The sequence below is a fragment of the Hordeum vulgare genome, chromosome 5H (assembly GCF_904849725.1).
Source record: "Hordeum vulgare subsp. vulgare chromosome 5H, MorexV3_pseudomolecules_assembly, whole genome shotgun sequence".
Classification (NCBI taxonomy): Eukaryota; Viridiplantae; Streptophyta; class Magnoliopsida; order Poales; family Poaceae; genus Hordeum; species Hordeum vulgare.
In genome coordinates this window covers 28,952,312-28,969,791 of record NC_058522.1, presented here as the reverse complement: position 1 = coordinate 28,969,791, position 17,480 = coordinate 28,952,312, and the positions used below count along the sequence as shown (strand labels likewise).

General features: G+C 47.3%; 1 protein-coding gene across 1 annotated transcript; it reads right to left on the bottom strand.

The window, feature by feature from the left end:
- Positions 1-2,108: 2,108 nt before the first annotated feature.
- LOC123395605 lies at positions 2,109-2,821 on the bottom strand. Its single transcript, XM_045090630.1, has one exon. The coding sequence runs from the start codon at positions 2,625-2,627 to the stop codon at positions 2,376-2,378; it is 252 nt and encodes an 83-aa protein (XP_044946565.1). The 5' UTR covers positions 2,628-2,821; the 3' UTR covers positions 2,109-2,375.
- Positions 2,822-17,480: the final 14,659 nt, after the last annotated feature.

Genomic DNA, 17,480 nt, shown 5'->3' with positions numbered 1-17,480 from the left:
CGGCGCCGGAGAGGAGGCACGACTAGGTAGTGACATTGTTCTTTGTGGCTTTGCGCTTTACTCGAACAATTGCTGCATACAAGTTGTTGTTATTCGTGAGCTTGACATATAGGTTGTCCATCTACTTGCATATCTAGATAACCTATATCTTATTGTAGCCCTTACAGTTAGAAAAATGGTAAAGATTGCTAGTCGCCTATTCACCCCCATCTAAATGACCATCCCGATCCGTTCAACCATGTATACATGATCAACACTTATTTAAGATTGATAGTTGGCTCCCAACGCAGGATGTTAATTACGTCTATCTCTTTTGAAACAACTTCACCCACAACTTCTTCGACCCCTAAGAACATGCCTTCTACCGTGTTCTTGAATGAGAGATTATACTACAACCCGAGCATCCCAAAAAGGTGTATGCACAATGAGGAATGACTGAATCTCGGCAACCGTCGCCTAGGAGGGAGCTAACTCTTTGATAAGTCTGAAATGTATCTACCTTCTTTATTACTTTGCTTATGAGTTACCCGCTAATTTCTTACCTCATGAATAATGTTGTTGTTACTAGTGTCATTATTCACAAAAAACAAAGTTTAATCTATTAATATGCTTCAAATGAAATTTAGAAATAAAATATGATAGGAATCTGTTGGTGAAGTGGACCAAGCTTGCGAAAAGGGAAGCAGTGGGGCACCCATGGCCCCCACGGGCCAGGCATGCACATCTGGCTCGTGGGCGCCACTATCTGCGTTAGGGTCTCGCCACTTCAAACTATATATTGATCAAACAACATGTGTGTGTGGTATTTTCCTATCGGGGAAGTCTTTGTCGATCTCCGTGTTACACGGATAATGATTGGCATGTGGTTTCTTAGGTCCAAGCGGGGTTTTATGGCATCAAGTCAGGGATGCGATGTTTGAAAACTTAAGTATGAATGATGGGCGAGAAAATATGCGGGAGATAAAACGTTATGAGAGCAACAACCTCCCCTTCAGCTTCCTTACGGATTCCCTAGCCTAGAACTGCACACCTATTTGCCACCTGACCAATGGACTTCTGCAACACCGGGATAGGGGATGACAGGGGCGGACCCACGTTGGGCTGAGTGGGGGCCCTGGCCCCTAGTCATTTTCTATTTTTACTACTATAAAGCCCAATATTTTACTAGTTAGACCCTTAGTTAGCCAAATATTAGTGTCCTAGTCACTTAGGCCCCCACTGGATTCTTGGGCTGGGTCCGCCCGCAGTAATGCTACACGCACGGGAGGGTTATGGGGCTTTTACGGGCTGAGCAATAAAGAATCTAAAACGGTTGATTGTGGTTTTTTTGAAGTGGACCCACCCCTTAAAATTCAGGAGGGCGGTACACGCTGGGATAAATTGATTGGAAGAAAAGGAGGTGAGGGGCCCACACTCCCTGAAAATTGGAGGTGGAGATTTGTTAACGGAGGAATTCTGTAAAACGCCTGTATTATTGGGTTGGTCTAGAATTAGAATTTTCTGGTTTAATACGTGAGAGAGGGGGGTATGTAAGATTCCCGTAAAAAACTGGAAGCCTACCAGAGATTGCCACCTCAAATTTATCCCGTAATAGACCTGTAAGAGTCCGTAAACGTAGCATTGCTCTTTTCTGAGAAAAATGCTACATCTACGGCCTCATTACAGAGATTTTACGGACCTTTCAACCAACTAAACTTGCCCCCTCCCTGATTTTCAGGGGGTGGTACACTCCCTCCCCCTTTAATCCAATCACAGATTGCCACCTCAAATTTATCCCGTAATAGACGTGTAAGAGTCTGTAAACGTAGCATTGCTCTTTTCTGAGGATGGTGCATGCAATGCGCTCGGCTATCCATTCTGTTGCGCCTTGTGAAAACCGTTGGATCATTGCTAGCCGCCATGTGGTGTGACGGCATGTCGCTTGGTGGCTTACTGCCATGTTAGATTTGGTAGTTTGCATACGCATGGGGCATTTTTTTAATCATTTCTTGTGCATAGGGTCTTTTATGCAAAAAGCGAATCAGGTGATCATCCCCAGATTCTCCATTACTTAACACGGTGATCACTGAACATACTCAACACACACACACATTTACCACACCAGCTAGTAATTGTTAAGCACACGGTGAGAACAACGGTTCTATTTATATCCCCGTGATCAAACGAGCACATGCATATAATTCACTACTGGTTGACCCACCAAGAAAGGGGATCAACGGGCGGGAGATTCACACATCACAGTTATCTGGACACACACAGAGCACATACAGTAATTACCAGTAGCACATACGTACTCGATAGTTGAGAAAGCAATTAATTACGCTAGCTGACGATCGAGATCACCGGTGGGTAATCAGCATCGACATTCAACAACATCAGAGCGAGGAGGAGGGGGCGCAGACGACGCAGGCGAGCAGCAGCATGGCGGACGACGCGGCGTCCTCCTCCTCGCTGAAGCAGCTGCGCTTGAACCGGCACGCGCCCTTGCCCTTGCTGCCGCGCAGCCCCAGCAGCAGCTCCTGCTGGTAATGCCGCCTCCCCCCGCCGACCGACCCCGCCGCCGCCGCCGCCTGGTCGTGCTGCTGCCTGCCCCGCCGCGCTCCCTGGCCAGCCGACCGTTGAACCATCCTGTATCTGTGTATCAGTATATGAGTATATCCTCCCGGTCTATGTGTTGTGCGCTCTGAATTTCGCTGGAGGTGGAGGTGGAGCAGGCTATTCAAATGGCGAGCGAGCGAGCGGCGTTACTTATAGGGGACGGCGGGCGTTGCTTGCCCCCGCGGGCCGGCGATATTGCGAGAATGCCATATGGCATCATGCTATCACCTATCAGAACGAGCTTTATTTCGAATGCGTTTGGAGGCTGCCGTGCCCGGCGGAGGATTTTGAAACGGCGAGGAGGCAGAGGGGTGTGAGCTGAACGGCGCGCGTGAACGTGGTGGGGCACGCAGCAACCACTGTTCATTCAACGGATCTTAGCTACGTGCCTACGTACCTGCTATGGGCAGCCGCTGGCGCCTGTCATGGCGTTTAATAATGTTTAATCAAATACTCCTACTAGATTACAGTATTACTTTTTCTAGCTTGCACTAGCGGAGCTTAGAGATTCTTTGTGAAGATCTTTCATTTTTGCTGGTTTAGATTAAGAGAGAAAAAAGTCTTTAGGGCCTTGGGGAATTGGCATTTTGTCATTTGTTACCAATTCATCGTTCTATACCTCCACCACTTTTTCTTCTTCAGGGGCGATTATTGGACCGATGCTCTATCGACACTAGATGGTTTTTTTGGAGGGGGGGCAGAGTGTGTCTGTGACTGAACTTGTAGATGACCGTTGCTTTATCTATAAAATGAGGCGAAAGCTTATTTTAACAAATCAATCACACTCTTTCTAAACTCACAAACAGTTCAATCATCGGCGACCTTCCCGAACACCTGAACTCGTCAAACCTTCGACTCTTGTACGTTTGGGATGTCGTTGTAGCGTTGCCCCCTGTTCCGAACTGTTCTCGTCGGTAGCCTTGCCGCGGCGCCCCCTTCTCCACCCCAGGGCCTGCATCTCCTTCTCTCGAGATTCCGTTGACGCAGTGAAGAAAATTAGGCACCTGCTCAATGCAAACATGTTTTTCGTAATATTACTTGTTCTTGCTTGGATTCCTAAATTTATAAATCATGCGTTCAACTCTTTTAATAAATATATAAAAGAATCGTTCAGGCGGAGCAGAGACAGTAAGAGCATTGTATATACTGGTGTTGACGTAGATTTTCTACTAATCATAACATAGAGATTGAAGCAGCAGACGGATGAGCGCAGGGCGATGGCGCCGTTGGGCGTCGTGGTGGAGTGGACGGATGTTCGGACTGACAAAGATGATGCGGATCTCTCTTCTAAAGATGAGTCAGTGGTCCGATGATGATGACGACTTCAAAAACGTGTGCATGTGGTGTGTGTTTTAGGTTCGATACATTATGTGAATGAAATGTCGACGACAACGGTTTTAGATATGAGGAGTAAGAGCACTCCACATTATGAAATTTATAGGTGTGAATGATGGCTTCGGATGAATTGATATGTTTTTATCAGACATTTATGAGTAATTAATAAAGATGACGGCACGCATCGGTCGATGCAGAGAGGTCGGTGTTTAACATCATTTTCCAAAAAAAAAAAAAAAGGAAAAACCAGGTGACTATCTGTCGGCCCCAGAATTCATATTCACAAATTCTTGACGAATTCAGCACAAGATCATATATCAATAGCTGACAAAAACCAAATTATGGGAGGCACATGATTGGCACGTTACATGCATGGCGAGGACCACCCATGTGGCTCAGCTAATTAGGACAACCAATTTTTGTGCTAGCATGATACTAGATGCCTTTGCTTTCATCATGAGCCAATCTCATCCATAGCATAGGTGCAGCTAATTAATTATTGCACCGAGTTTACATAGGAAGATCACTGCGCTTAAGTTTATTGCAAGTGAGAGTAGTACAATCAAAATATTAAACCGCGATGTAGTTAGGTCCTGTTTGTTTCAGAAGTCTCAAGACCTTTCTGTTTGTTTCCATCGACTAAACAGGGACTAGAGGTCATTAAATGACATGCAAAAAGATCATGTTACCCCTAGTAATGTACTAGAAGTTATTAAATGACATGCTAAAAGTAGGGGCACTGTTGGATAAAGTGCCAAAAAGTCCCAAAACGACCTTCCCACATAGACTTCTTTCTTTAGTCCCAAATACCCTCCTTTAGTCCCTAAAAGTCCCTCATGTTTGCTTCACATGGGACTAAAAGGGACTTTTTTTAGTCCCTACACCAAAAAGTCCGTGGAAACAAACACCCCCTTAGACGATATGCTCATCTCTTCGCAATTACAAACAGTTTTCGTAGGGATAGATTTGCTCCTCCAACGGGATCAAAAAGTTCAAACATTTATATTGAGATTGAAAATCTTGTCACTGGAAAAAACACAAGCCCCCGGGCTCTTCCCTCCCGAGGCGCTCCCGCAGGCGCTCCCGGGAGGCAATCCTTGATCCGCCCCCTCCCCTCCCCTCCCCCCCCCCCCCCCCCGCCCGTGTGTCATCGACAGCGGCAGTCTCCTTCATCTCCTTGCTTGGGGGAGAGCAGCGCAGGCCGGCCCTCGCGGCCGGGATGCAGCGCTGGTGGCCGGGTGCGGCAGCGCATCTGCGTGGGCAGTCAACGGAGGCGTGGCAGTGGTGCGGCGGGTGGCTTGGTGGTGGTGCAGGCCAGCTGGCGGTGACGGCGGCGGCGACTCCGTGCGTCCGGATCCACCTCTCACGCTGTGGATCGCGGGCGACTTCTCTCGCCGTGGCATGATGGTGTGGGGCGGCGCGACAACAGTGGTGTGGGCGATCCCTTCAGGCGGGCCCTTACGGCTGGACGGTGGCGCTCGGCGCGAGAGGGACTCCCTGATGAGCTAACTCAGTTGCGGCGCCAAGTCGATCCGGTCTCACTCGTCGACGGGCACACATTTGCGGATGGCCTCGCGGAGAGTTGTGCCGCTACCATGATGGGGCGACACGAGGGTGCTCTCTTCCCCTTTTCCCCGTGCTCGGCGGGGAGCTCGGTTTGAGGGATGGGTGGCCTGGACGCGGTAGCGTCACGTGTCGCTGGTGTGGTGCCGGTCCGGATTCATCCGCCCCCTTTCTCCCTCGTTCCTCAGCCACAGTCGGGTTGGCGTGATTCTATCAACGGAGCGTCTGCGTGTGGCTCTGTTGGTTGAGGGTCGTTGGTTGATCCAAAGCCGTGGCCTTTGTGTAGGTCTCGAGGATGTCTGGATGTAGGGTTGTGGCTCTAGCGATGGGAGGTGCGACGTTTGTGGGCGGAGCGTGCGTCTCAGATGTAGGCGGACAACCATGGCCTCGCGGGTGGCGTGGTTGTGGGTGGTTGATGGAGTTGGGGTGCGAGTGCCGGGGTACACCACTTGCCCAGTCCTTTGACTGGCCGACGGTGGCGGCGGCCGTTGTCGCCATACCCTTCTTGAAGGCTCCGTCGCGACGCTCCACCTCATGTCGTCCTACTCCGGGTGAAAACCTGACCTTCGCGGATCGGACGGTGGCGGCTATCTTGGTCGTACCCTTCTTGAAGGTACCCATTTGGGGGCCTTGCTTCGTTATTGTCTCACTCACTTCTCTATTGTTGTTGATGAGATAGTGTGTCGGTGTGCGGCACATTTGTATCTTGCCTTGGATGTGTATGTTATGTGTGTTGTTTGGTCTCTCGGTTATATTCGTTGATGGTTGCTTTATAATATAAAGCTTTTAGCGGATCTTGTCATTCCTAGCTCGGCAATGTTAGTCGGCAAAAAAAAAAAATAAAGGCGGCAGCCAAACTGTAATTTTGACAATCAGAAATTATTTTACATACAGTGATTTATTAATGAACTATAACCTCAATATATTTAGTAGATGGTTACAATTGAAACTACAAATTGCAAATGGAACCTTATTTGGTCTTGTACAGAACTAGAACCATTCTTTCGTGAAATTCAATTTCGCCAAGCTAAATTAATTGAATGCTTCGGATGCATTAATAATTTGTGTGTCCAAAGTGGATAAAATGTGTATGTCACAAGGGGCCACGTTGTTGTGAACCGCCACATGGCTTGTTGCCCAAACCTAAGACCCTTCAACAGATGCAAATGATGTGGATAGAATCTTAATTGAGTCCTCTCCTATAAAAAAATCTTGAATAAGTCCATTTAGAAAACAAAAATCATGCGATGTCTTCCCTAGGGCCGGGCATCGCTGGACGCAGGCTTGGAGACAGTACTACACGCTGTAGGCCGCCATTTGTTGACAACTCGATCACATTTTTTTCTTTAAACACATTACAAACGCAATTACATACGTACATGAATTCATCCTTATAAATACATGTATGCACACATATTTTTATAATTATTTTAGAGAAACTGAGGCGGAATATCTTGAGATTAATGAAGTCGTCGCAAACATGTTTGCCTCAACAAAAACATTTCTCTCCATTGAATGCACATTGCCAAAAGTCTTGAAATAAATTTAAAAAATTTAAACGCCAGTGTCAAGTTTAGAACTTAAAACCTTCCTGGCATGAGAACACCACTATCTTTTTAGTCATCCAACCACACGTTGATTCGGACAAAGTTTAATTTCTGAGAGGATGAAACATTTGAAATGGAGTTTGCGCTTTGGAGCAAGTCCGAAACATTGTTATGTTGGTCAAATTATTAATCTAGAGATACATGCATGGAAAACTAATAGACTGTATTGAAGGTAGTACAAGATAAAACAATTTAATTTAAATTTGTTTTGATTGGTTAACATTTCAAATTAAGTTGGTGGAGACATGAACAACCCCAGACAGCCCGGACGGCAGCCTAGGGCATGAGGCCCATCTCCTTTGTACGCCGTAGTGTTTACTGTAGCTAGCTTGCTACAGTGAACTAAGGCTGCCTGGGCCTGGTCCAGTTCGTCTAGGGCCTGACCCATTTTTGAATCCGTCACTGGATCGAGACACACGTAACGTATGCAAGCTTACTGTAAATGAAGTCGGTAGTGATTATTTAAAAAAAGTCGGTGGTGATCGTTTGGGAGCAAATCCGCGAAGTTGAATAATGTTGTATGCGGGTTGCCGGTCACGTCTGCTCTCGTTAGTTGCATGGACGCATAGGTGCATGTTCGTACGTCCATCCTCCATCCACCATTGAACCTAAGCTAAGCTAACAAGAGACACAGGTCCCGCCCAGCCGTTCAGATGAAAGGGGCATGTTCACAAGTTCCAGACAAATAAGGGTAAACAGTATTACGAGCATGTAGATGTTGATCATGAGATCGTATAGACACATTTCCTTGAGAAGATGGGGTGTTTCTGGAAGCCAGGCTGGCAGAGGCACGATGCAGAGTAACGGGATGAACGATGATGGCCATTGATCCATCTCTGTATGCGTGGACTCTTTTGTGTCCGGCCCATACATTACACGAAGGGAGTAGACATTTATTATAACTGTTTCAACTTAGTACTAGCTTTAGTATATACTAGCAAAAGGGCACGTGCGTTGCAACGGAAGAAAAAATACCACATGCTTTTAATTTTTTATAATCATTTTGATTTATTAAAATAATAAGCTAAATAACTAATGTAGTCAGTCATATCCTATTTTGTTGAGAAATCAACCCGTTCATTGTTAATTCCACCATGATGAGAAATTGAGCGGGACAAGCAAAGCAAAACAAAGAGGCTACGTGAATTGATCAATGGACTGTTATCTTATTTCACTCATAGGGTAGAGAATGTGGGATCAGATGACAAACTGAAGATGGTGTTCCATTCTCTGTCTCTACAACAATACAACCTTACATCCAATGCATTCATTTATCAACAAACAAATCCTCACAAAACAAAATTTCTTGCCGGTGCTTGACACACGGTTGGAGGCATGGGGAGGGGATCTCACCAGATGATGAGTTCCTGCCGGAGGAGGGGATACGATGAGGGGAGCAAGGGTTAGGCGCCTCTATCTGGCCATAAGGAGTCGTCGTTGCCGCGTCATAACCTCGGAGTTCCCCGTGTGAGCCATGGAGGCCCGCCTCCACCTGCAAGTGCTTCGCTCCGCCGCGCCTTATCCGCGCGCCACCGCCGTTCTGCATCGAGCAGACGCATCATCCCCAGTCACTGTAGCTGTCGTGTTGGTTTGATCCAAAAGCTGTGCTCGAGCGCCGAAACGGGGGCATCAAGCGGGCAGAGGTACAGCCGCGGAGGCGGGTGGGTTGAGATCGACAACAGTGGTGGTTGAGGTCGGCCGCGGGGGCGAGTGGTGTGGCAGCGGCCTGGGCACAGGCCAGGGTGGACCAGGGTCGACGCGATGCGCTCGAGCGCCGCAACGGGGACAGTGAGCGGGGAGAGATACGGCCGCGGAGGCGGGTGGGTTGAGATCGGCAGCGGTGGCGATTGAGGTGGCGGCGGCCTTGGCACAGGCCAGGGTGGCCGAGGGTTGACGGGAGGAGACAATGCGTATGGGTATAATTTTTGCAGCGAATCATTTTTTCTTTTGCGTTCCAGATAAATGATGGAGCGCGGGTTGAATAACAAAAATTACAGGTTTTTTTTTTATAAAGATGCTACGGTGGTTTTTCGACGAAAGCAATAGCCGCTTTATTATTAGGTATAGATATAGAAATTTGTATTAAACTTAAGATATTTATTTTAAAACGGAGGGACTAGCATATACCCTTCAAGTTTGTGCGAGAGTTTTTTTTAAGGAAAAGCCTTCGTAGAGTCACCATCCCAAACTACTGAAATATTTGACTCTACATCATATCTAGCAAGGTTGTGCGTCACATAATTTGTCTTCCGTGGACAGTGTTCCAAGGAAACTTCTCCAATCCGAAAAGCAATTTGGAAACAATCAGCCAAAATCGCAATGTACGGACTCGAAACCTGAATAACCCCATTAAAAGCTTGGGTAAGCTCTTAAGAATCAGTTTCAATAATCACCGGTTCGCAGCCAAACCCCTCAATCAATTTCAGGCCCATTTGCAGAGCAATTGCCTCACATGTTGTTGCATCAAGAAGGTTTTGTAGTGGCCAGCAGGCACCCGCTACAGCCTCTCCCCTATGGTTCCATACAATAACTCCAGCACCACCCGTTCCATTAGTCAGAAAAGAAGCATCAATGTTCAGTTTGTAGGAGTGATTAGGCGGTTTCCTGCATGAACTCACATGTTGTTCAGCCTTTGTGCTTCCACCACCGTAGTTAGAAGCTAAAGCTTGCATGGCAAAAGCAGTACGCGTCGACAGGGCCACTTGGACGCCTTTAACAATTTCTCTGCGCTGCCACCAAACATACCAAGCTCCAACAATGAACAGACTGGACATTGCGGGTTCACTGGTATGTGTCTATTTGCAAGTATTGAGAACCCTGGAACAATTCCGCGTAATGCCTTCCATGCAAAGATTTTTACCTTACTCGGGACATGAAGTTTCCAAAGGACATCCCACACCGGATTGCATGACGAGGGACCTTGACCATCAGCCCTGCTCAACCTGTGTCTATGGGAGTGATCCCCCTCGATGTAGTATGCCGAACAAACCGAGAAACGATATGGTTTTGTATAGTTCCAAGCTACGAAATCTTCGACCATATGCTCATTGAGAGGAATCCAAAGGATGTAATTTGCGTCTACAGGATTGAAGATATCTCTGATTAGTTCTTCGTCCGAACCACCTGTATCCGGGTTTATCAATTCATCAACTGTTCTTAGCAGAATGTGTCCTCTTGGGGTCTGGATCATGCGGGATGGGATGTTTGGAACCCAAGGCTCATCCCAAATATTTATAAATTCTCCTGAGCCCACTCGCCAGATATATCCTTTCCTAAAAGTATTTAAGCCCGCAATAATGCTTTGCCACGTGAAGCACGACCCCTTCTTCGGTCGAGCTTTGAGCAAATGACGATTTGGATAATGGCCCTGTTTGGATCCTAGGGTTAGAGTTTGAGTGGGTTAGATTTGAGTCATCTAACCCTCAAAGATCCAAACAGGTGGGTTAGAGTTGGTTAGATGCATCTAATCCACCCAAAAACTCCAACCCACCCAAGAAGTGTTTTTTTTTGTTAGAGTAGGTGGGGTCCAGTGAAAGAGAGAGGTTCAAAATAGCCAAATGATTAAAAAAGGCATTTATTGTCTATCTAACCCTCTCATCCAAACACCTTTAAAGTTAGAGTTAGTTCAGGTTAGTTCAAGAGTTAGAATCTAACTCTAACTCTAACCAGGTTAGAGTATCCAAACAGGGTCAATAATTTGCTTGAAGTACTTGAGCAGAAAGTGTGTGCGGATTTAAGATTAGTATGCATGACTCCTTCGCCAGCATTGCCAAGTTGAAAGAATGAAGGTCCCGGAAACCCATACCCCAATCTTTTCTTAGAATGCACATCCTCCACTCTTGAGTAATTAGACATCATTTCCATGATTAATTCCAGAATATAAAGCATGACGATACTAGCTACTAACATGTGAAACTCTAACATACTAGATGCAGTAGACAACATGAATAACAGCAACACAGTATAACAAAACATGTACGCATCTAACATATTCATCAGGCCAACGGGAACACGACGCACGTATCGAATGTTTGCAGATGAAGCAGATGTGTTCGGTGCAGCTATGTTGTTGACGATGACGTTGGCGATGACGGGACGAAGTAGACGACGCTTGAGGCGGCGGTACGCAGCACCGTCTGACTTGCTAGGTAGACAACCTTGTGGAAGCAACGAGCAGAGCGCTTCCCAAAAACTTAATTCGCCCTCTCCCGTACAGGATCACAAAGGCGACTGGTTCCGGAGACCTGCTCTCCCATTCACCGGTGGACGCCGACGCTCGAGATGGAATAGACTACGGTAGCGGCGCAAGGAACAAGGAGTGGCAAAACCCTAGATTGGTTTCGGTGTTTGTACAGTGTCCACGGCGCGTGCCTTTTATAGTGCGGTTCGGAAAACCATAACGGGTGCGACGTGGCCGACACTGCACATCCGAGTCGGTTGCAGCACACGATTCGGGAGCGACCCGAACCGGCCTAGCTGTGACGCGTCTGTCACGACTACGAATTCAGTTTTTCCAAAACAACAAAATAAAAACAAATGTTGTCTCGACTCGAATTCACGAGCCGAGCGAGCGGCGGAGAAGGAGGAAGGAGGAGTGCGCGAGAGGCCCTCCTCTTCTCACTCACTTACAAGTGCTACAACACTCCACCTTATAAGGTGGTGTACATCTCCTCCAACTTTCCATGTGGGACTAAACTTTCCACTCCCACCACTTGCTTGTACACATGGGCCGCTTTCAGATTTCAAGATTTGCTAGTTGGGCTGCCCCAAATATGGGCCCAAATTCTAACAATCCCCCACCAGATCTCAAATGCCCATTTGAAGATTTTGCCAGACCCCACGTCTTGTTTATACACCAGTGTTTCAACAAAGACTGTTAAGTTGAACTTCCGCCTAGAACCTTGAGCTACATCTATTGGCAACTTGAACAATGGACGAACCTTGAATTGCAAGTTTGGTGCTTTTAGATTTCACTCAAAATCATAACTGGTACTTGGCTGCGAGTAGACTACCCCGCGGGTGTAGCAATACATCATACTACTTGGTCTCTTCATGAGTTTACTAGAGATCACCCAAATCTCATAGACTGTGACGTTTTAACAGTCAGACTCATATAGGTGTGTTCTTTCAAGGTCGCTCTGTAGGATAGCACCTTTGCTATGAATAGCCAACATAAACACATTAAGGCATGTTGCCAACCTGCCATACAGCTCTTTGAGAGTTATGCATCTTCACTTAGAGAGGGTTTACAAAATACTCTCCTCAGTTAAACCACTAGCTTGTTCTTCCCAGGTCCTAATTCACGGGATCTCCGATCACATAGGTTGGGTTACCACTAGGGTATAATACTCACGGGTTTCATACCCATCTCCCTCGATGCACTATCTATCACATTACGTGATAGTCCCTTCGTAAAGGGATCTGTCGGGTTTTTGTCTGTTTGAATATACGTAACAGTAATTACTCTGAAGTTTCTCAATTTCCTGGCAGACTTCAAACGTATTTTAACCTGTCTTGATGACTTCCCATTATTCTTAGAACTAGTCACCTTGGCAATCACCGTTTGATTGTCATAATTCATGAGGATGGCCGGTAATGGTTTTTCAACCACCGGCAAGTCCATCAAGAGCTCACGTAGCCATTCTGCCTCAACAATGGTTGTATCTAAAGCAGCAAGTTCTGCTTCCATGGTTGACCTCGTCAATATGGTCTGTTTGAAAGACCTTCATGAAATTGCGCCACCTTCAAGAAGGAATGCATATCCACTTGTGGCTTAGAGATCATCTACATCTGATATCCAGTTTGAGTCACTGTATCCCTCAAGCACGGCAAGGTGTCCTGAATAGTGAATCCCATAACTCATAGTACCGTTCAGATAGCGCATGACCCTTTCAAGTGCACGCCAATGATCATTACCCGGGTTTGACATGAACCTGTTCAACTTGCTCACAGCAAAAGAGATGTCAGGCCTCGTCGCGCTCGCCAGGTACATGAGTGAACTGATTATTTGAGAGTATCTCAATTGATCTCTCGCTATCCTCTTGTTCTTTCGAAGTGTCATGCTGGGATCATAAGGTGTTGGAGAAGGCTTGCTATCAGTAAAGCCGAAACGGCTCAAGATCTTCTCAACATAATGTGATTGTGTTAACGTAATCCCACTCTCATCCTTAATAAGCTTAACGTTCAGAACTACACTAGCTTCTCCCAGATCCTCCATATCAAAGCACTTTGATAGAAAATACTTGACCTCGTTTATCACACTCATGCTTGTACCGAAAATCAGTATGTCATCAACATACAAGCACAATATAACACTATCGCCCCCACCATGGCGGTAGTAAACGCACCTATCAGCCTCATTAATGACAAAGCACGCTGAAGTTAAAGTTCTGTCAAACTTCTCATGACATTCCTTAGGTGCTTGCTTCAGCACATACAAAGATTTTAACAATTTGCACACCTTTTTCTCTTCACCTTTTACCACAAACCTGTCGGGCTGATCCATATAGATTTCCTCTTCCAACTCTCCGTTAGGAAAAGCTGTCTCTACGTCCATTTGATGAACGATCAGACCATAAGAGGTAGCCACGGAAAGTAGTACATGAATGGTGGTCAGTCTAGCAATAGGTGAATATGTGTCAAAGTAATCTTCGCCTTCTCGCTGGGTGTAGCCCTTGGTTACAAGTCGTGCCTTGTACTTCTCAATAGTACCATCAGGCCTTAGCTTCTTCTTGAACACCCACTTACAGCCCACTGGCTTGCAACCATATGGTCGCTCAGATAATTCCCACGTTCCATTAGAAAGAATGGAGTCCATCTCGTTATGGACAGCTTCTTTCCAGTCATCTGCATCTTGAGATGCAAATGCCTCTGCAATGGACGTAGGAGTATTGTCCACAAGGTACACAATGAAGTCATCACCAAAGGATTTTTCAACCCTCTGTCTCTTACTCCATTTAGGAGCTTCATTGTCATCCTTCTCAAGGACTTTCTCAACATGTGGTTGTTCAGAGCATCTTCATACCTTTGACGATCGCTAAGTGGAAGCGTTACTATGAACGCGGTTGATGGAGTCATACTCGCAGCGATTCAGATCGCGGTGGATTCCGATCTATGTGTCGAACTACGGCACATCTACGTTCAACACACGTGTAGCCCGGTGACGTCTCCAACACCTTGAACCAGCAAGGAGGAAGGAGAGGTTGAGGGAGAGAGCTCCGGAAGCACGACGGCTTGGTGGCAGTGGAGCTACGTGGTTGTCCGGCAGGGCTTCGCCAAGCACTGCGGAGGATGAGGGGAGAGAGAGTAAGGGTTGCGCCGAGAGAGAGTTTTCGTGTCTCAAATCAGCCCCAATACCTTGGGTATTTATAGGAGGGAGGGAGAGAGGGTGTGCACCCCTAGGGTTCCCTCCCTAGGGGTGGCGGCAGCCCTAGATGGCCAGGGAGGGCGAAGCTCTAGGTGGGCCTTGGGCCCCTCCTGCGCCTAGGGTTTGCCACCTCCACCACTCCTTGCACCTTGGGTTGAGAGGGGAGGGTGCACCTATTGGAAATATGCCCTAGAGGCAATAATAAAATGGTTATTATCATATTTCCTTGTTCATGATAATCGTCTATTGTTCATGCTATAATTGTATTAACAGGAAACAGTAATACATGTGTGAATAAATAGATCACAATGTGTCCCTAGCAAGCCTCTAGTTGGCTAGCTCGTTAGTCAATAGATGATCATGGTTTCCTGGTCATGGGCATTAGATGTCATTGATAACGGGATAACATCATTGGGAGAATGATGTGATGGACAAGACCCAATCCTAAGCGTAGCACTAGATCGTATTGTTCGTATGCTAAAGCTTTTTCAATGTAAAGTATCTTTTCCTTCGACCGTGAGATTGTGCAACTCCCGGATACCGTAGGAGTGCTTTGGGTGTATCAAACGTCACAACATAACTGGGTGACTATAAAGGTGCACTACGGGTACCTCTGATAGTTTATGTTGGGTTGGTACGAATCGAGATCGGGATTTCTCACTCCGCATGACGGAGAGGTATATCTGGGCCCACTCGGTAGAACATCATCATGAGCTCAATGTGACTAAGGAGTTAGTCACATGATGACGTGCTACGGAACGAGAAAAGAGACTTACCAGTAACGAGATTGAACAAGGTATAGGTATACCGACGATCGAATCTCGGGCAAGTTCTATACCGAGAGACAAAGGGAATTGTATACGGGATTGATTGAATCCTTGACATCGTGGTTCATCCGATCAGACATCGTGGAGCAAGTGGGAGCCACCATGGGTATCCAGACCCCGCTGATGGTTATTGGCCGGAGAGGTGTCTCGGTCATGTCTACTAGTCTCCCGAACCCGTAGGGTCTACACACTTAAGGTTCGATGACGCTAGGGTTATAGGGAATTGTTATACGAGGTTACCGAAAGTTTTTCGGAGTCCCGGATGAGATCCTGGACGTCACGAGGAGCTCCGTAATGGTCCGGAGGTAAAGATTGATATATAGGACGGATGGTTTTGGACACGGGAAGTGTTTCGGGCATCACTCGTAACGTACCGGGACCACCGGAAGTGGCCCCGGGGTCCACCGGGAGGGGCCACCAGCCCCGAGAGGCTAGATGGGACAAGTGCGGGAGGGAACCAGCCCCTAGGTGGGCTGGTGCGCCTCCCACACCCAGCCCAAGGCGCAGGTGGTGGGGAGAGGGGGCAACCCTAGGCGCAGGTGGGCCTTAGGCCCACCAGTGGTGCGCCACACCTCCTCCCACCCTGCCCACCCCCTCTCCCATCTGGTGGCCGCCGGCCCCTAGGGAGGGAACCCTAGGGGTGGCGCAGCCCTCCCCCCTCCTTCTATAAATAGAGAGGGGTTTTGTCCATTGGAAAACACAATTTTCCCTCTCCCTCGGCGCAGCCCTGCTCTTCTTTCTTCTCCTCTCTGCCGGTGCTTGGCGAAGCCCTGCTAGGAGACCTCGTCTCTCCATCGACACCACGCCGTCGTGCTGCTGGAGTTCTTCCCCAACCTCTCCCTCCTCCTTGCTGGATCAAGGTGCGGGAGACGTCACCGGGCTGCACGTGTGTTGAACGCGGAGGTGTCGTAGTTCGGCACTAGATCGGAATCACACCGCGATCTGAATCGTCGCGAGTACGACTCCATCAATCGCTAGTAACGCTTCCGCTTAGCGATCTTCAAAGGTATGAAGATGCACTCACCCCTCTCTTGTTGCTGGTCTCTCCATAGGAAGATTTGAATATGGCGTAGGAAAATTTTGAATTTATGCTACGTTGCCCAGCCCACTTTGGGCTGGTTCCCTTCCACCTTTTGGCCCATGAAGCCTCTTGGGGCTGGTGGCCCCTCCCGGTGGACCCTCGGAACCCTTCTGGTGGTCCCGTTACGTTACCAGTGACGCCAGAAACACTTCCGGTGTCCGAAACCTCACATCCTATATATCAATCTTTACCTCCGGACCATTCCGGAGCTCCTTGTGATGTCTGGGATCTCATCCGGGACTACGAACAACCTTCGGTAACCACGTACACTATTTTCCTATAACCCTGGCGTCATTGAACCTTAAGTGTGTAGATCCTACGGTTTCGGGAGACATGCACACATGACCGAGACATCTCTCCGGCCAATAACCAACAGCGTGGTATGAATATCCATGTAGGTTCTCACATGTTCCATGATGATCTCATCGGATGAACCACGATGTCAAGGATTCAATCAATCCCGTATGCAATTCCCTTTGTCTATCGGTATGATACTTGCCCGAGAATCAATCGTCGGTATCCCTATACCTTGTTCAATCTCGTTACCGACAAGTCTCTTTACTCATTCTGTAACACATCATCCGTGGATAACCCCTTAGTCACACTGAGATCAATATGATGATGGATTACCGAGTGGGCCCAGAGATACCTCTCCGTCACACGGAATGACAAATCCCGGTCTCGATTCGTACAACTCAACAGACACTTTCGGAGATACCTGTAGTGCACCTTTATAATCACTCAGTTATGTTGTGACGTTTGGTACACCCAAAGCACTCCTACGGTATACGGGAGTTGCACAATCTCACGGTCTAAGGAAATGATACTTGACCTTACAAAGCTTTAGCAAACGAACAACACGATCTAGTGCTATGCTTAGGATTGGGTCTTGTCCATCACATCATTCCCCAATGATGCGATCCCGTTATCAATGACATCCAATGTCCATGATCAAGAAACCATGATCATCTATTGATCAACGAGCTAGCCAACTAGAGGCTCACTAGGGACACATTGTGATCTATATATTCACACATGTATTACGGTTTCTGGTTAATACAATTATAGCATGAATAATAGACAATCATCATGAACTGGAAATA